This window comes from Apodemus sylvaticus, chromosome 10 (assembly GCF_947179515.1).
Source record: "Apodemus sylvaticus chromosome 10, mApoSyl1.1, whole genome shotgun sequence".
In the NCBI taxonomy this organism is placed as follows: Eukaryota; Metazoa; Chordata; class Mammalia; order Rodentia; family Muridae; genus Apodemus; species Apodemus sylvaticus.
In genome coordinates this window covers 37,389,192-37,409,388 of record NC_067481.1, presented here as the reverse complement: position 1 = coordinate 37,409,388, position 20,197 = coordinate 37,389,192, and the positions used below count along the sequence as shown (strand labels likewise).

The 20,197-nt window shown below is 38.5% G+C and overlaps 1 protein-coding gene and 1 non-coding gene across 3 annotated transcripts in view; one reads left to right on the top strand and one right to left on the bottom strand.

Annotated features, from left to right (window-relative positions):
- Ints2 (integrator complex subunit 2) overlaps positions 1-20,197 on the bottom strand; it is a 42,469-nt gene that overhangs the window by 5,286 nt on the left and 16,986 nt on the right. For both annotated transcript variants that reach the window (XM_052195579.1, XM_052195580.1), the window contains exons 10-20: positions 19,531-19,602; positions 19,323-19,437; positions 17,257-17,325; positions 15,720-15,854; positions 13,670-13,846; positions 12,704-12,812; positions 9,713-9,817; positions 7,269-7,433; positions 5,587-5,788; positions 3,142-3,267; positions 83-281 (exon numbers count right to left, since the gene is read on the bottom strand). In XM_052195579.1, the coding sequence (XP_052051539.1) occupies positions 83-281; positions 3,142-3,267; positions 5,587-5,788; positions 7,269-7,433; positions 9,713-9,817; positions 12,704-12,812; positions 13,670-13,846; positions 15,720-15,854; positions 17,257-17,325; positions 19,323-19,437; positions 19,531-19,602 (1,474 nt within the window). The remainder of the gene's footprint in view (positions 1-82; positions 282-3,141; positions 3,268-5,586; positions 5,789-7,268; positions 7,434-9,712; positions 9,818-12,703; positions 12,813-13,669; positions 13,847-15,719; positions 15,855-17,256; positions 17,326-19,322; positions 19,438-19,530; positions 19,603-20,197) is intronic.
- LOC127695763 (U6 spliceosomal RNA) lies at positions 18,102-18,208 on the top strand. The gene has a single exon (XR_007980110.1). It is a non-coding gene; the product is annotated as a U6 spliceosomal RNA (small nuclear RNA).

Here is a 20,197-nt window from a genome sequence, read left to right as displayed (position 1 = left end):
ATAAATGTATATGGCCAATGTGCCATCTACTTATTTAAAACAAACATGCTATTTGATGACATTTTACTTCAGCAAATTTTACCTGAGCAGCCAGTAATGCATTTTTCAGTTCTTCTCTGGTCACTTCTGGAGTATCAGTCTGTCCAACCAAGCCTACTGTATTATTCGGGGAGGGTCTATCTTGCTCTGCTGTTTCCTTCAGATGGGCACTGAGGTAAGCTTTAGAGGCAAGGAGATACCCATTCAGCATGTGTAATGTAACATCCATTAGTGGGGGACACCTAAACAAAGAAGAAAAAAGTGTATCAGAAAGAATATAAATGTAAAAACAAGCCACAACAAGAACTAGAAATGCATTCCACACATGAAGAACGAGGTTGTATGGACACAGAAGGTCCTCTGGACACAGAACTGGAACTGGTCAAGAACGGCCAGCAAAGCTTTGGCTTTACCACAGCTGTGAGAGTGCGATTCTCACTATATACCTCTATTCTTGCATACTAGTACATATGAAAAGTATCAGAATGAACAAAGAAAAATGGATATTAGTAGAGATTCTCGAAGACCCCTTCACTCAGCTCCCAAAGTTACCTACACAAGTCTAGCTTATTGGAGATCTAAGTCCACCCACATCCCCACCGCCACCACTTGCAAATCCTCATTATCCTTATGTATGGTGTACAATATTTTATAAAATCATTAGAATGATCACCCGGTAAAAGTAAAATTAAACTGTACAAAGATTAAAAAAAAAAAAAGGTAAAGCAAAGCCCTAGGCTTAGGACTGCAACTCAAAGGAGTGGACACACTGAGCCCAAGCTCTAGCACCCAAAAATTATAAAACTACAGCACATATAGGAAGAACTGATATCATTTTGTGTGTGTGTGTGTGTGTGTGTGTGTGTGTGTGTGTGTGTGTATGTGTATTTAAGGTAGAGTCGGTATGAATGTTTAAGATGGAATCTTCATAATGAAATGCATTCATCTATATGTTAACTTGATTAAACAGAGAGTCATAGCCCAATCAAATTGATGATTCCTCAGCCTCGGCCCCCTGACTGCTGAGATTACAGGTATGTGCCACCACACATGGCCTTAGATAGTCTTCACACACATTATAGATGAAGAATTCTTTAAATCAATAAAAAAAAAACAATAAAAATGTTTTTCTGAAAGATAAACAAGAAATAACAATAACCAATAAATATAAAATAAACAGGGAATATATTCTTCACTTTCTTGTATAATATAAAACAGAAATGTAGAAGAAGACATACAACATAAAACTCTGTAATAGAATGGTAATTGGTTGGGCCCTTCTGGATGGCAGGAAAAAAACAGGAATCACAATTCTTAAAAATGAGTATATTGCATTTGTTGAAACTCTAGCAATCTTATCTAAGAAAATAGCATCTTAGAAAGAAGCACACAGTATAGTATAGATAGATAATGTAATGATAGTGTACAGCATAGCTATAGATAAAAAAATAGAAAACAACATAGTTATAGATAAAACATACAGCCACAGGGGATTGGGTAAGCACAGTACACTTTTAAAATAAAGTATTATGTAGTCAATTATTGCTAAAAATGCACACCTACTAAGACAAGTAAAAGTTCTCAAGTGAAAGATTTAATCTACAAAAACACCACATATATTCTGATAGCATACTTCAACAGCTTTCTTAGAAAACTAAATCTCCTGAGGAAATTCAAAGTCATCTACTTCTAACTAGATTTTTAATACAGATCATTGTTTTACAAATGCATTATTTGTGGCTCAAGGTAATGGCACTTACCATGAAATCCCTGTGACCTGGAACCACATAAATGTTGCATGAGTGAAGCAACTTGATGGTGTCATCTGACTTTCTCACATGTAATGGTATGCCTATCAACCCCCCCACACACACACACATAACAAATAAAGTTAAAAAATTGAGTAAAAGAAATGCCTGTTTTCTAGACTGAACTACTGGTTTACATATATTAGCTACTATGTTGTTAATTCTGATGATTCTATTTCCTATGAAATCTTTATCTTAGAAAATTATATTTAAATGAATTTTTTTAGGTTTTATCACTTTAAGAATGCCATCAACTCTAAGATGCCAGTTGCATGAATATATTTGCAAGATCGATCCCCTTTTTAAAAGTTTAGTATGTATACGTGTATGTGATATATGTATTTGTTAGCGTAGGTGTGGACACATGCTACTGAGAGTGCATGTGCTCACACGTGTAGGTTGTTACATTAGGTTTCATTATGTTACATTATAATCTAACTTATTTTCAAGCACAGACTGGCTTCACGCTTACATAGTTGGTGGCAATGACCCTAAACTCCTAATCTACATGCATAGACTTACAAAGTGCTAGAATTATAGGCATATGCCATTATGTAACACTACCTGGTTGGGAACCACCATGTAAATACTGGGAACCAAACTTGGGTCCTCTACATGAACAAGTGGTCTTAAGTTCTGAGCCATCTCTCCTAGTACTCCTCTTTGTTTGTTTGTTTGTTTGTTTCTTTCTTTCTTTCTTTCTTTCTTTCTTTCTTTCTTTCTTTCAAAATAATTAGCTGGGAATTAGAGACACACGTGGAATCAGTGAGACCAACACAACAACTGGTACCGAAAGGGTCACAGTTTTAAAGTACGTGATGGCTTACAATGAATCGGTGTTTTAAAATAATTGTTTCAAGCTGTATATGGTGACACAACTGTAATCCCAACACTAAGATGGTTGAGGCAGGAAAATGAGTTCAAGATCACCCTCAGCTATACAGTCACACCTCATTTCAACATAAAACACAATTAAAAAGTAAAACCTTTTTAATGAGCTAACAGATTAGCTAATGGCCATATTCTCTTTTCTGTTCTTGATTTTAGAGGAAAAAGGGTCACTACTGATGACTACCAAAGCCTAGAACACCTTTTCTCTAAAGTCAAATTTCATTATCCACATATTAAATATTACACCAACTATAATTTATGAATATATACAGCTAGAAAAAAGCTGAATAAATTATATTATCTATATATCTAACAGCAATGAGATATTAAAATGATTTGCTTCAATTTCTTCTGATTCTACAAAGTACAGCTCTATTAAAACAAATGAAGTTAAGTAACTTACCTGTGAACCCTTCGGTCACACCTCAAGACAATGAGAGGATCAATCATCAAATCATTCTGGGTGTACTTTTGTTGTCGTATAAACTTTATTGAAGGTTGGAGTGCATTAACCGTCATTACCCACAGCCTGGCGAGAAAACAATGACATATCATAATAGCTATGTTATAGCTCACATCTACAGTTATCTGATCCTTTGTATCTTAAAAAATGTTCTTTTCAAGATTTTAAAAAAAAAAAAAAGCAAAGCAGGTATAAAAAAAAAACTTTCGAGTCCCTTTTTGTTTTTGTTTCTGAGAAAGGCTCTCATGTAGTTTATTCAGGCTGGCCACAAACTCACTATATAGCTAAGGATGACCTGACTTCTGATTTCTCCTGCATCCCCCTCCCAAGTGTTGAGATCACAAGAATGTACCACCACGAGTGGTATTTTTGTGTGTTGAGACGTGGTTCAGAGTGTTTGCTGATCTTCCAGAGGACAGGATTCGGTTCCCAGAACCCAAGTCAGGTGGCTCATAACCACAGGTAACTAACTCTAACCCCAAAGATCTAGGATCTCTGGCCTCTTCAGACATCTTTACTAACATGCACATATCAACACAAAAATACACATAATTTAATGTATTCCAGAAAGAAAAAGTTTTAAAAATCAAAACACTACGTGCCAGAATTAAAAAACAACATCAACAACAACAACAAAAAAAATCAATCAAGTAGCCAAGACTATGAAAGAAAACAATTCCACATCAAAACACATCATTATTAAATTCCAGAACACAAAGGGTTTTATGACTGAAGAAACCAATGGCTATATAGAAAGGTCTGGGAAACGGCAACACACCAGATTACTAACAGCCAGTGGGAAGTCCAAGTCAGAATGGTGTTCTCAAATTCATGACCCACACTTAAGCAAAACAGCAACCACATGTGAGAAGAGAGCAAGCCCCAAAGTCACACGCATAACACCCAAGCCTCCGCCAGCCCCATTCTGCCTTTCTCAGGAAGCACTGCAATTAGTGTGTGCTCTGTGTGGACAGAAACCAAGAAAGAAAACAGGAATCCCAGCAAAGCAGAGACAATAGGAATTCTAGGACAACCATGCATGTCCCTGGAGAAAATTAAGATGAGAAGTGCTGAAAGAGATGTCCCTATGAAAATCATGTTACTGATAGATTAGTTTCTGTTATAATTCCTATTAAGTAAGCCTAGTATTAATAAAGAGTTCAGGATGAACTATTAGTTACTGATAGCCTAACAAATGGAAGCAAGGTAAGTAAGTATTCTAGCAGTGCCAAGTATGGGGAATGCACTTGTGTATAAGAAAGAAGCCATTATGAAGTATAGTTCAGAGACAGCAAGCTTGCGTAGCATGCTCACAGACTGCATGTTATTCCTCTCCATCAAAAAAAAAAAAAAAAAAAAAAGCAAGAAAGAGAGAAAAGGCAATCACAGAACGCTTCAATATACTGCACAGTTCAACTGTAAATACATAATCATAAGATAAGCACTAAATATCGCTTTAGCAAAATGATACAACTATATTAGAAAATAAAGGGAAAGCTTCTCAGGAAGCAAGAAAGACAGACAGCTAAACGTCACAAACCACATCTAAGTTAGAAATTAAGAGGCAGTACTTGTTATAAGCCTATTCCTCAGCTATAATGAAGAAAAGGTAAATACTAGAATTTTTTGTTTAAGCTGAATAATGGTTTCTTCTGGGTAACCAGACTCTAAAATAGAAAAGTGTGAAGTATTATTATGTGTATTAATTTGATGTAAAGTAAAACTTAATTTAGGCCAGGTGGTAGTGGCACATGCCCCCGAGGTAGAGAGAGTAGGATCTCTGAGTTCGAGACCAGCCTGGTCTACAGAGTGAGTTCTAGGACAGCCAGGGCCACACAGAGAAACCCTGTCTTGAAAAACCAAAACAAACAATCAAACAAAAAAGATCCAACAGCAACAAAAAACTTGAATTTAGAAAGAACAACTATCCACAGTTCCCAGACCACTAAACCATAGTTTACAGCCTGGGGATCAGGGTGCAACAGAATTTGGAAGCACAGCGGTGACGTAAGACATCACATCCACATCAGTTAGCCACAAACAGCTACACAGAGGAAAACACCTCAGACACACTCTCAAATTGCTAATAGTTTTTATTTCTTAAAGTATATTTTGTTCTTTAAAATGTAACAATGTTTTTTGAGACAAGTCTTACTATACAATCCATGCCTTCCTCAAACTTAGCTCTGCCTGTTCTTCCTCCCAAATCCATGCTGAGATTAAAGATAAGCGCCACTGCACCCCAATGTAGTATCTTTAGTCATCTTCAGAAAGGAAAACCATTAATTAGAGTGGTCTTGTGAATATTTTTCTAACAACTAGATTCTCTGTGCATTATCAAAGCTATACACTTCTCTGGTCCAAACAGCAGTAGACATAATTTACCTTCTTGGCATCACAGTATTAAGAACCATCCATAACTTATTGACAGTTTGAAGAATTCTCCGTGGAACCCCAGAATCCAGCAGCTGGCTCATACTGGATGTTAATACTTCTGCATATGGTATCAGTTCACTGGCAGAAAGGAGCGTCAAGTCTTCCATAATCTGCATCACTTGTGTGTGGCTTACAGGGACAGCTGAAAATGCTAAAAACAAAATTTTGCAATCATTCCTAAGTCCTGTAATGTTTACCAAGTAGAAATAACTACTGCTTTCTTAAAAGTAGGGGCCAAACAAATCAAGGAAACAATGGTGTTAAAGTAAAACTCCCACTCACAGCTACATTTACACTGAAGCTAATAATTAAAGCCATTAGAAACTTCACGGTTGGCAGGTGAGATGGGATGGGATGGCCAGAGAGTGAGGGCAAGAGAAGCCTGGCAGCCTGAGTTCTGTCCCTGCACACGAAGGATGGGTTCAGCTCCCTCAAGTGGTCCTCTGACTTCCATATGTGCAGTGTGCCATGTGCAAGACCCCACGCAAACATATACTAAACAAATTAGAATGTAGTAAAAATAAATGAAAACCCATGAAAGTACAGATGTTATTTCATAAAGTTCATTTTAAAAATCCTATTAGTGACACAATAGCTAACCTCATTTTTTGGGTAACTGTGTATGCAGCTTATTAGTTTGGAAGTTTCAGGCTCTTTGACACTTCACTCTAGGTGTCCCATTATAGGAGATTAGCATCCAGCAGATTGCTGTTATTAAAGATCTAGAATTATCCCTCCACTAGAGTCAGTAATTACATCTGGCTAGCAAGCATAAAAGAAATAACAAATGGGAAAATTAATTCTTTTTGTTGCCATCATAAAGAACATGGTATCTCTATACCTAGCCCTTCCTGGCTAACCAACTACTTGAAGGGAAACATAGAGTCATGCATGTACTTTATCCTGGAAAACCAACAGAACCTAAAAGAAATGTGAAGAAAACTAGCCAAAGCTGAAAAGAACAGCGTTTCACTTTGTATCTGGGTTCAAAATCTACATGCCAAAGACAACTGGTTCACAATTCCTTCAGTGGTGTAGGGAAAACAAAGACAATGACCTCAAGAGCTTGGGAGAGAGCTGAGCAGAGCACAGGCCCAGAATGCACAAAGGTCCAGAGCTCAGTCTGCAGCTCCAAAGGGAAAAGAGAAAAAGACTTAGAAATAAGAGCAACAACAACAAAACTTCAGGTTGGGTTTGGGTGGGGCGCCAAGGCCAACCCTGTCACTGAAAAGATGAGTAAAAATTATACAACAACAATCTTTACACTGATTGTGTAATTATATTCAGAAGGCTTATAAACTGAAATGTTTTAATACAGCTACTGCAAAGTTCATATGTAGCCCACACTATTTCTATTTGGGGATACTAGTCTGGAACACTCCCCATTAATAGTAAGTACACTTCCTTGATCTACTGTATTTATTTCTAACCAGTTTGGGGATTTTTCTAAATCTTTTTAGTGATTTAACACAGAATACAAAAATGCTAGAAACATGTCAACTAAATTCCCAGCATAACAAAGAGATAGTTAAAACTCCTTACCCCAAAGACACCTGCTTACAATACAGGATTCCAGTCAGCCCAGCCCCTCTGCACCGCAGTAGTGGAGGGAGAATGAGCAGTTACTGTACCTTCCTGCAGCTGCTTCGGAGAGTGGGTTTTGGCATTACTAGTCAGGAGCATTCGCCTTAATAGTGCATCAGTCCCTGTGATCTCCTCCTCACAGATCCAGTCGTCCACAATACACAAATGTGGGTAATTAGTTGCTAAAAGACGTAGTAAAGCTGAATGCAGCCCTAAAACAAGATGGGCCGTTAGCTGGACTCTCAGTTCTCAGAACAGAATCCTCCCCACTCCTTATTGTAGCAGCCAGCAGCCACAGAAACAGAGGTGTGTACTAACCGTGTTTCTTACTCCACTGGTCCACCCACTAGCATCAGATGCTAAAGAAACCTGCTGTACATGCAGGGTGAAGGTGCCAAGCCCCAGCTAGGGCTCAACTGTGGCCACAGCTCTAGCCATGTCCCCTTGTGCAAGTATATACCACATTTTAAGAAGTTCTAGTCAGACCTGTGGCAGAATCCAAGCTTTTCAGAAGGTAGAGGCCATATACAATCCTAAATTCAAGGTCTTGTTTAAGCTACGCACTGAGGTCAGGACCAGCCTGGACAACTTAGTGAGCCATTACTTCAAAACAAGGACTGAGGGTATAGATCAACCACAGACAACTTCCTCATGTGTGTGTGTGGGGGGGGATGTTGGGGGGGCTAAGTTTAATACCAGTAGTCAGGAAAAAAAAAAACAATTTTTTTTTAAATTTAAGGAAAAAAATCTGTGTGGCATTTTAAATAAAAGCCCCCAAGAAAACTAATTCACTGTATGTCAAGTCTTACTCCTTGCAGCAAACTATTCTCAGCTTTCCTCTACCTCAACCCACTGTGCGAAGCTCACCAAAAAAGCTGGTTAACACAGCAGTCTTTCAGGAGTTCACGAGAGGAAAAAAAAGCTTCTCAAGTGCTAAGATTTCCATGTCCACCATGACTGACCACCGTCAAGACTGCTTAAAACTGATGTTTCTACATTCAAAAAGGCCTTATAACAATCAAAAGTGCTACTGAACTTTAAATCGCTAAACATATGTACAACCAAAACTACTCCCAACAGACACAGAAGTGCAAACCAATCTACATATTATACTCTTTTCAGTTAATTGGCCAGTACTGCCAAATACTGCATCTTTTTTTTTAAGAAACAGAATATGTAAAGCTATAATAAATGTAGCCATCTGGCTAGCAATGTCCAATGAAGGTTCATGTTCCTCTTCCAAACCAAGCATAGAAAAGAAAGAAGAAAAATCATTACTTCAAAGATAGGAAAACCACACCGTTAACATGAAAGGTGGCTATTAAGAAACATCAAGTTTCTAAAACTCCCACAGGTCTATTTACCAATACTTATAACCGAACTATTATATACATATTAGTATATCAAGGAATACTATGGAGCAATTTCAAATAATAAAATGGATCTTCGTGGACTGATATTTCAGCAGGAGCAGAGGGCTAAAGATATAGGTTAGTGGTACCGTACAAGCCTAATTCACACACAGCCCTGAGTGCAAACCTCAATGAAGAAAGAAACACGGGAAAAAGGACGTAGTGTGTAATATCATCCACCTGTTTAAAATATTATGTGAGATTATTAGGTTCAACCATATGAAATTGCTGTTCTCTAGGTCAAAGACGGTCTGCAGCTTTAGACAGCTGGATTCATGAGAGCTTAGCTTTACAGTGTCATGAGAGTGATGCACACATGGTAGGCTTTACTCTGAAATCAGTACAAGGCTAGTGATCTGAGACAAACTCTCCTAAACGGCAGGCAGCAGCAATGGGCCACTCACAGGCAGCCAGCTATTCAACTGCAAAGGAAAACAGGCACTGTGCTGAGGTGCACTGCACTGCCGAGCTTCAGTCTTTTGTAGCTTAGAGGGGGCAAATAATATTGCCTTTTGTTTTGCTTTGTTCTGTTTTTGAGACAGGGTCTCACTATGTAGCTCTGGCTGTCCTGGAACTTACTATGTAGACTTGGCTGCCTCAGATTGCCAAGTGCTGTGATTAAAGGCTGACCATAAATGCATTTTGAACTTGGCATAGTGAAGGTTGCAATAGGGTTATATCCAAATAACCTCCTAATAAGATGAAGGGAATTAGATGCATATACTGGCTGCCATCCATGTTGTGGTGCAGAGCCCAGGCCATCACACATGCCAGGCAGGTACTCTACTACCAAGCTGCACCCCAACATTCAAATACCAGCCATCATATTTGGATCACCCTATATGAAAAGAAATGACTTAAAATTAAAATGAATGTCAAACTGAAACAACTGGAGTTTTCTAGGGAGTGGTGATCTGTAGGTAATGAGGTAATGGATTTAGAAAGAACAAATGGCATTTATTGTTATAAATGTCAATTATTTACATTTATAACAATAAATACTTACTACAAATTATAGCATAAGTGGTAACATATTTCATGCCAATAAAATTTAGCACAGACAAAGGAAAAACAAATACCTCCCAACTCCTGCTGCAGTCCTTGAGCTTGCCGAATAAGAAACTTGATAGGAATCTGGTCCATTAAAGAAGAAGAATATGATTTGGGTTTCCTTTGCATGGAAGCTGTCAGTAAAGACAAAAAGTATAAAATAAAAGAGTATCAGAAACAAATCTTTTGTTGTTTGTTTGTTTGTTTGTTTGTTTTTGTTTTGTTTTTTGAGACAGGATTTCTCTGTGTGGCCCTGGCTGTTCTAGAACTCACTCTGTAGACCAGGCCAACCTCGAACTCAGAAATCTGCCTGCCTCTGCCTCTCAAGTGCTGGGATTAAAGGTGTGTGCCACCACTGCCTGGCCAGAAACAAATCTTAACTTTCAAAACAAATGGGAATAAAGACACTGTGAAAGTACTTTTAATTCACTTGATATATGAAAGTATAACAGATAAAAATTAACTACCAAAATAGTGACTATAAAGAAAAAAACAATTGGAACAAAATCATGGTAGATATGGTAGGTTTTAGTTCAAAGAAGAATTCTCTGAAGAAACTCAGTGGAGATTTTCCCATATCCACTTAGGAAGTCTGAGGAAGTCATGGACACAGACGTAGAGCTTAACGACCCCAATGTAAATTATAGAACACCACAGGGTGAGAAAAGGGCGGGAGAAATGGCCTGTTCTTGGCCTTTGAAGCTCTGGCTGTTCTTCCAGAGGACTGGGGTTCAATTCCTAGCACACAGACAGAAGCTTACAACTGTCTCTCATTCCAGAGGATCTGACACCCTCACACAGACACACATGCAGGTAAAACATCAATTTACATAAAATAAATTGTTAAATAAATTTAAGAATAAGCAAATAAAATAAAATAAAACACCAGGCATGGTGACGCACAACTATAATCCTAGCCACTTGAAACTGCCTCCCTGGTTGGGCATGGTGGCACCTGAGCACCAGTTTACCAAATACCAGACAATGAAACAATGAATCTTGTTCTGTTGGTGACCAAGAAGGACATTTTACATATATCAGGACAGAGGAGAAGAGGTGAGAATGTCTTTTAGTTAACATGAAGCTGCAGAGTGGGTTAAGCACCCCAGTACTTTTGGCTACTGAGGAACAAGGCTGTGGCCAGGCATGGAAGCTCACATCTGTACTTCAAGCACTCACTTGGGAGGTCAGGCATTCAGGCAAACTTCAGATGGACAGAGGGTTCAAGACCAGCCTCAACAAGAGTGCCTCAAAACAAAAACAAAATGAAAATTGTACGCCTGAAACTTTTTATACTAGGAAAGCAGTTCGTTTTGAAATACCTGAAAACAAACTGCGGTGATACAAGTGTGCAGCGCTATGCCCAGTGTACTGGCTGGTTTGTGTGTCAGCTTGACACAGGCTGGAGTTAGCACAGAGAAAGGAGCATCAGTTGAGGAAGTGCCTCCATGAGATCCAGCTGTGGGGCATTTTCTCCATTAGTGATGAAGCGGGGGAAGGCCCCTTATGGGTGGTGCCACCCCTGGACTGGTGGCCCTGGGTTCTATAAGAAAGCAGTCTGAGCAAGCCAGGGGAAACAAGCCAGTAAGGAACATCCCTCCATGGCCTCTGCATCAGCTCCTGCTTCCTAGCCTGTGTGAGTTCCAGTCCTGACTTCCCTTGGGTGATGAGTAGCAGTGTGGAAATGTAAGCAGAATAAACCCTTTCCTCCCCAACTTGCTTCTTGGTCATGATGTTAGCACAGGAATACAAACCCTGACTAAGACACCCAGCTAATAGTACAGTGTTTTAGGTACAAATATTTGAAATATACAAGGAATATTCATGTTTTAACTAAGAAGTAAGTACACAGGAAATTATTTACTATGCATCTTCTTTAGGATAGACATTTAAATCAATGGCTTCAAAAACGCCTCTCTGCAGGACACATCTCCCAACAGCAACAGAATAACAGTGTTCCTATTCATCTTAAAAATTCAGAGCTAGAGAGATGGTGAGGTGGTTGAGAGCACCAGCACCCACATCAGTGACTCACAACCGCCTGTTCCAGAGATCAGTGGGCAGCCTACCTGTAGTGTACTTACATATACAGGCGCTCACACACACAAATAGTTACTGCATCACTTCTTTCCCATGGCAACTCCCCAAAGCGGTCTCTTCTCATGGTCTACAGCACTGAGTCCTCCAGCTCCCTTCTGAATTCATTACATTTGGTCTTCATCCTACCATTCATTCTACAACAAACTGACTTCCACATGCCATGTGAAGCCCGGGGCTGAACCCTAGTCCTCATTTTACTTACTCATTTAAGACCATCCAACAGAGCTCAGACAGCAGACCTCACTAAGTCCTCTTTAAAAGATTCTGTGGCATCTAGAACCCCTATCTCCTCAATTGCGTCTATACTCCATTGCCGGGAACCTATCTAATGTCATAATTTTAAATACCACATATATGCAATATATTCAATACAGATATTTACTAGATACACAGCTGCCTCCTCACGGTCCTCATTTTCAAAGAACAGATGTCTGCATATCCAAAATGGCATAGCTGATCTCCCACAAACCTAATCAAAGTTCTCTAGGTTCTTTTATTCAACTAACAGTTCTGTGCTATGCCATTGTCCAAAACCTCTATGTCAACCTTCCTCTTTCTCAAATTTGATTAACTAAAATAAACACTAAAGGAGTACCTTAGTCCCATGATACAATACGAATCATCTGAAATCTAGCCTAGCATCTCACTGCTGCCTGTTCATTGGATTTCCATCGATGGGTTCTGACCCACTATCAAGAAGCTACTGGAAAGGCCAGGCGATGGTGATGCACGCCTTTAATCCCAGCACTTGGGAGGCAGAGGCAGGCGGATTTCTGAGTTCGAGGCCAGCCTGGTCTACAGAATGAGTTCCAGGACAGCCAGGGCTACACAGAGAAACCCTGTCTCGAAAATACCAAAAACAAACAAACAAACAAACAAACAAGCACGCTACTGGAGAGGCTCGGCTCTGTGCAACTTACCTAATGTCTTTGTGTTTGCAAGGAGAGCTTCCTCGTAAGATAGGATATAATAAAGCACCAGAAGCTGCGCGGTGATACTGAAGCGCTGGTTAAGGCGGACACTGTCACCCTGGGGTGATACAAAAACTGTTAAATACTGAACAGCAAGAACATAAAACAGATTATGCAGTGCTGCTGCATGGAGCACAGCCAGACTGAGACAAGCTCATGCTTCACTGAAGCTGGAAGGGCACACATGGCAGACAAAAGGACGCATCCCCTCCTCGACTTTCAGATGAGGGAAACGTCACAACACTTTAGCTTCTACTTCTCAACAGTACTCCACCTGGCTGCTTCTCAAAGACTTTCAGGAATCAAAGTAATATCTGAAAGTACTATGAAAAAAACAAATCATAAAAAAGATCCTATACATTAAACTGTGTCTATGCAAACTAACAAAATAAAGAAAAAGATTTTCATCAAACATTCCATAATTGAATCCAGGGGTATCTACAATTTCCAGGAAGCTAAACAGCACCATGCTGGATGTGTTGAAATAACCCACAATCCTTTAGCAAATACCTATTTTCAAGGTACCCATTAAACTTTAGCAGGAGACTTCAAAACAACTCCATATGCTACACTTGGTGGGGCCCGCCTGTAACCCCAGTACTCAGGAAGCTGTGGCGGCAAGAATACGGAGTTTGAGACTACCCAGGTTACAAAGTGAGACACTGTCTCAAAAACAATACAATTATATATATTTCTTCAAAAAGTGCTGTTTGACAAATTACTTAGGACTAATATTATTATATAATTTTTATTAGTAAGCTAATAAAATTTAATCTCATTTATGTGTGCATATGTTCGAGTATGCATACATATTAATCTTATTTTGAAATCAGAAATATCTATAAGACTTGTAAAGAAACAAGATGGACCAAGCCAGAGATGTAACAGATGCAAAAGAACCATCATTTTATTTACCCCAATGACTTCCTGGAAAATGTTGAGTATCTCCTGTTCAGTGACTGGCTGATTTGTGGCTTCTGGGTTAGATTTAGATGCAGGAGTAAGTATAGAATTTATGTACACATCAATCAGAGGAAGGAGCTGAGGGTGGAGAGGAGTGGAAGTTTCACACAGCTGTCTGTAAATCCAGTCCTACAAGAAAAAGGTATTAAATCGGGGCAATTAAAGAAAGAAAGAAAGAAAGAAAGAAAGAAAGAAAGAAAGAAAGAAAGAAAGAAAGAAAGAAAGAAAGAAAGAAAAGAAAGATCAACACTGCAGAGCACGTATAGCTTTACCATGCATCGCTTTCCATGTTTCTCAGATCAGTAGACTCACCAGTAGTTTCAGGAACTAAGATATACTACCTCAGCCGGGCAGTGGTGGCGCACGCCTGTAATCCCAGCACTTGGGAGGCAGAGGCAGGCGGATTTCTTTCTGAGTTCGAAGCCAGCCTGGTCTACAGAGTGAGTCCAGGACAGCCAGGGCTACACAGAGAAACCCTGTCTCAAAAAAAACAAAAAAAACAAAAAAAAACAAAAAACAAAAGATATACTACCTCTTTTCCTAATGAGTCTATAATTTAACCAAAAACACTGTCTACTGAAAGATATGCCTAAGATGGTGAGTAGCCTGGCTTTGGTTTAATGTGTTTTGAACATTCCCTACTCTGACTCTATTTAGAGCTTTCTTTATGTGTTAAGGAAGACTTCCCAGCAGAGGGGACTGTAGCATGGGCTACTTCTCTAGAGAAACACTCTGATTAAGAAAGTGGACTAGAAAAGAACTAATATGGAACTACCATTTACCTACTGCTAAGGAGACATGCAAAAACTTGAGGTATGTATCTAGACTCTTAATCCATAGCTATTTTACTCAATAAAAGCACAGAAAGAAGCAAAAGGTACAATGTAGCTAAAAATTAATAATGTTACTAAATTGTCAAAAGGGCGCCTGACAAGATATGCCACATATAAACTGCTCTTTTTAAGTGAAAAAGGCTTTCATAATAGGTTCAAAAACATTTATTTACCTCCTGTATTTCAGATTTCTCATTAGGAGACCTTTTAAAGTCTTTGATATAACTAAATATAAAAAACTGAAAATGTAAGTTAGGCACTGGCTATGCTGGTGACAAATGTGCACACAGCAACAGTAGAGCTGGTGAACAAAAGTCAAATTTAGAAAATGGGCCAGCAGTATTAGTGCACACCTATAACCCTAGCACTTAGGAGGGGAAAACAAAGGACCAAGAATTCAAGGTGCACCTAGGCTACAAATCAAGTTCAAGACCAGCCTAGGTTCATAAAATACATTTTGTATCAAACAAAAATGTAAAAATATGCTACTTGAAAATTTTAAGTGAAAACATAAAATTATACATTTTGTAAAAAAGTAATAATATTGCTTTAAAAATTTGAAGTTGGAGCCCCTGTGATCCCAGCACTCTGAGAGGCAGAGGCAGGCAGATTTCTGAGTTCAAGGCCAGCCTGGTCTACAGAGTGAGTTCCAGGACAGCCAGGGCTATACAGAGAAACCCTGTCTCGGGAAAAAAAAAAAAAAAACATATCCAAAAAACCAAAAAACCAAAAAAATTAAAGTTGGGTTGAACCCGGGGGACCTCTGAAAGAGCAGTTAGTGCTCTTAACCACTGAGCCATCTCTCCAGCCCAGAACATGAAGCTCAGTTCTTAAAAACAATTAACTATATAAATAACTAGTAACTAGTTACTTACAGCAGTAATTTAACTTACTACCTCGTAATTTAGCTTACAACATTACAAGTTACAATATTGTTTTAAAAATTTGAAGTTGAGTTTTTTGTTTTCTTTTAATATTCATTGTTTCTTTGCCTGCATGTATGTCTATGTGAGGGTGTCAGATCTGGAGCTACAGAGTTGTGCGCTGCCATGTAGATGCTGGCATCCACATATACACAAACAACAGGAACAAACTACAGTAAACCAACCAAGAACTAGTGAAAGAAAACTGAGTTACAGCTTAAAATCAATCTAAATATGAAGTCATACTTTAATTGACACTTTGTGCTTGGTAAACGATCGACTCCTGAGAAGTTGGTAAATACAATGAATGGGCAAAAACCCAGTAATGTTGGCACTCAGGTTGCTGGTGACAGGAACTCGAACTGCATGGGCTGTGACAACCTGAAATAGAAAAACAGCATTAAAACACATAACAAATGCAGAATTAGCTTGAAAGAAGGTATAGTGTATAGACTCCCAATGTAAATAGACTATCAACATTTAAATGCAGTCCATGAGGATGAACACTGGGAATGAGCTGGTACAAGTTTTAATCGTTTTAAGACAAGGTCTCCTGTGGATCAGGCTGGCCCTATAATGCTATGGCTGACCTTGAACTCCCCCTCTTCCTATCTCTTTATCCGGAGTGTTAGGGTTGCAGACTTATGCCTGAAAATTTTTATGATGTCCACTTGACAAGTAAATTGAGTGTGGTAACACTGTTGTGTCAGCTACAAGAAAGGATATATGAGATTCTTAAGTTCAAAGCCATCTTGAAGAGCTTAGTGAGACTTTACCTGCTCAGACTAGGCCTACCTGAACTGAGGGCTCAGATGCACATGCAGATTTCTGAGTTCAATCCCCAGAACACTTAAAAAGGAAAAAAAAAGGAGCATATACCTAGGAACTGGTAAAGATCTCTAATTTTCTGTTAACTTTTAAACATACACACGTAAAGGGTGTGGCTCTGTGGGACAGCAGTAGTGTAGCATACAAAGTTCAATTTCCACTATCACCTCTTAAAAAAAAAACTACAATAAGAATAAATAAGTAAACACACATAAGAAGTGCTAAAAAATATAAAATGTATAATTTGTGCTAATTAGTCTAGATAAGTCTGTCTACCTTTCAAATCTATTTTTATATGTATAAAATAAAAGATTACAATTTTACTTGTCTTGAAGGGTGGCTGTGGTGCTAATTTTTTCCCTAGTAGTTCTATGAGCTAGACCAGCTCTCAGGCTAAGACAGGACTGCAGGGTGTTCAGAGGATTTGCAGGCGGTATAACTATATATTAAGTTCCAGTCCAGTCAGAGATACAGAGTGAGACCTTGTCTCAGGAGGAAATATTTATATTTAAATTGACAAATGAATTTGAGAATTGATGTTTACTTTTAGGATCACTTTACTAAAAAGAAAAATATTCTTGGATTTAATCAGAGGGCAAGGGTACTGAAGCCAAGTAAGTGTAAACAAAAGAATAAGGAACCAGGGGCTAGTTTGTAATGTAACTGCAAATACTTTACAACCTAAAGACTTAACTAGGGCTCTGTTTTCTCAAGAGCAATCCGAATGATTAACTCCTAGGAGTACATTACCAATATCTACACCCATACTCTTAAGTACCCACTCAAAGTTTTCAAGAATCTATAAACTCAAAATATAGTTTTGTAATGAGGTAAATGAATTATTTACAGATGTTTTAAGGGTGAAATAAATTATCATTACAAATTGAAAGTGAAGAAAAAGACTACTTTCTTCTTTTAAGCAGTTTGGTGAGGAGCTAAGGATGGAAGGCAGTACCTGTTCTGTGAAGATTTCCTGTGTGAAGATGGTCTTCATCCTGCTCAAGGAGCTTGGCTTAATCACAATCTAAAACAGAGAATTCCAGTAGAGTGTAAAACAATAGGAAGTACATTATTCTCATGAATGTATTACCCCAAATGGTATGATGCACGATATTAACATTGAAAAGTTAAATTTTTTCAATGATAAGTAACTTCTCAAGCCTGACATTAAAAGACACAGAAGCAGAACCAACATAAAACACACTTAGTAAAAGCAGTGCACACATGTGCATGCCTGTAGTGACAGGTACTTGGGAGGCTGAGACTGGTGGGTCACTAGAGCCCAGGAGATCAGGAGCAACCTGGGCAATATAGTAAGACCTCCAGTCACAAATAAAGATAAAACATACCGTACAATTACTTAATAAATTGTACTCTCTATTGGCATCTTAAGTTAGTGGGTAGGAAAGGTTTATCCAACAAATGGAGACCAAAATATACATATTTCACACACACACACATTCACTCTGTTATACCCATTACACTACACAGCAAACTGTACGTCAAATGGACTAACTTAAAGTCAATGCAGACCTGAAGTCCATACAGCTCAGTGGTGCAAGGGCCCTTGGCTAGTGTGAGTGAAGCCCTATGTTTGTTCTTTAGTACTGAGAAAGATTTCAATGCAAAACATAAAGCCACAAATAAACTAGAATAAAATTTGGTAAGCTGAGTGTGATGACTCACACCTACAACCCAGCAGTACTGTGAAAAGTCAGGGGAATCACATAAAAGTTTGAGCCACTCTAGGCTACAAAACTAAACCTTGTCTAAAAGAAACAAATCAAAAAGAAACAAAAGGTGCTCGCTTCGGCAGCACATATACTAAAATTGGAACGATACAGAGAAGATTAGCATGGCCCCTGCGCAAGGATGACACGCAAATTCGTGAAGCGTTCCATATTTTTTGAAAAAAAAAAAAAAAAAAAAAAAAAAAAAAGAAACAAAAGAACAGGAGAACTAGTTTTACTAATAATCAATAAAATATAAAAAAGAGGGACCATTCTTCACCAAACAAATTTGCAGGCCAGGCACAGTGGTACACGCTTTTACTGCCAGCTCTCAGGAAGTAGAGGCAGACAGAGCTCTATGGTTTGAGGTCAGTCTGATCTACATACCAAGTTCCAAGATAGCCAGGGTTATATAGGGAGACCTTGTCTTGATAAATATATAAATAAATGAAAAAGCAAAAATCTCAAAGAATGGGATTTTTGTCTAGGCATGGTAAGACTTTAAGAAACCAAGGGCTCTGATGCATTAATGTGAACAATGAAGCTGGAAACGTCTATGGAAGAGAGTCTGACAGAACTCACAAGCACTTGGCAGACTCTCTTGTATTTAGGAACTGCTGGCCACAGTTTTATCTTAAACAGACGGAGAACTGAATGAGGATACAGCTGTGTGACTACTTGTGTTTCATTTATATGAACTTATTCATCTAAGGTTTAGAATAAATTAAAAAAATCTACATAAGATATTAAAAAAAAACATTGAGGACAGCATGGGTTCCAGGCCAGCCTGTCTCAAACAACAACAACAACAACGAAGAAGAAGAAGACTGAAGAAACGGCTGGGCAGTGGACCACTCTTGCAGGACACTAATGTGGTTCCTAACATCCATGTCAGGTTACTCAAACTCTGACACCTGAGGCTCCCACTCCCTCTTCTGGCTTCTGTGGGCAACTACACAAATGTACACATGCCCACAGACACACAGACACACACAAAATTTGAATAAATGTAATTCCTATTTTCCTAGGAATTCCCAAGTAAAATCTCAAACTAGCAAACAAATAAAACTACTTAAATGAACACAATGTATTTATTTTATATGATAACAGATTATAGATATACTAGTTTTATATATATATATATATATATATATATATATATATATATATATATATATATATATATATATATACATACACACACACACATATATATACACACATTATATAGTTCTATATTATAACTAGCATAGACACACTTTCTTTCAGAAAAAAGATAATTAACAGTTACCTTCATCCCCAAAGTGGAGCAGACTAAGTCAATGATAGCACTAAGCTGGTTGCTATGGAAATACATGGCCACCAATAACAACATCTCCCCAAAAGAAGCAGAAACACCTGATGTACTATTAAAACAGAAGAAAAACTATGAATTACAAGGAGGGAATAAATAAGAAAAGCTTCCTCAACTAAGAAAAACAAATGGCTGCTTGTCTTACCTCTCAAAGTAAGCTTCTTCTTTGATCATCCAGCTGAGCCACACGACCATCAGCTGCTCCTGCTCTGGAGTGCTGCGGAAAACACCATGGCAGCGCGTGAGCCCATGGCAGCCCGAAAGCCAAGGGGTGATGAAGAGAGCACCCTGGAAGAGGCTTTTCCTCATTTTGAAAGACTTATTTATTCTTATTTGATATGTGTAAGGATTCTGCCTGTTTGTACCATGTGCATGCCTGGGGCCCTCAGATCCCCTGGAACTAAGAGTTCCAGATGGTTCTGAGCCACTGGGTTGGTTGGTGCTGGGAAATGAACCCAGGTCTTCTACAAGAGCACGAACTGTTATTTACCCCTGAGCCATCTCTCCAGCACTGAAATTATTTTTTGGAGGAGTTTGTTTTTCCTTCTCTCTTTTGAAATACCAACTCAAACTAATGGTTTGCTGAATTAGACCATTAATTATAAACGAGATGAGAACTCAAAGATGGAGGCTTTGGCTTCATTGACCTGAACTGTTAAAACCTCCTTCTCAGTTCTTAGTAACTATATATTTGTAAGTTGAAAAGAGTGATATTCCCTCTTATTCCTTGGAAAAACAATAGTCTCTGGGATAAAAATGTTAAAAGAACTATATTAAGAACTAACCAGATCCTTCCTATAGGTAAACGTTTT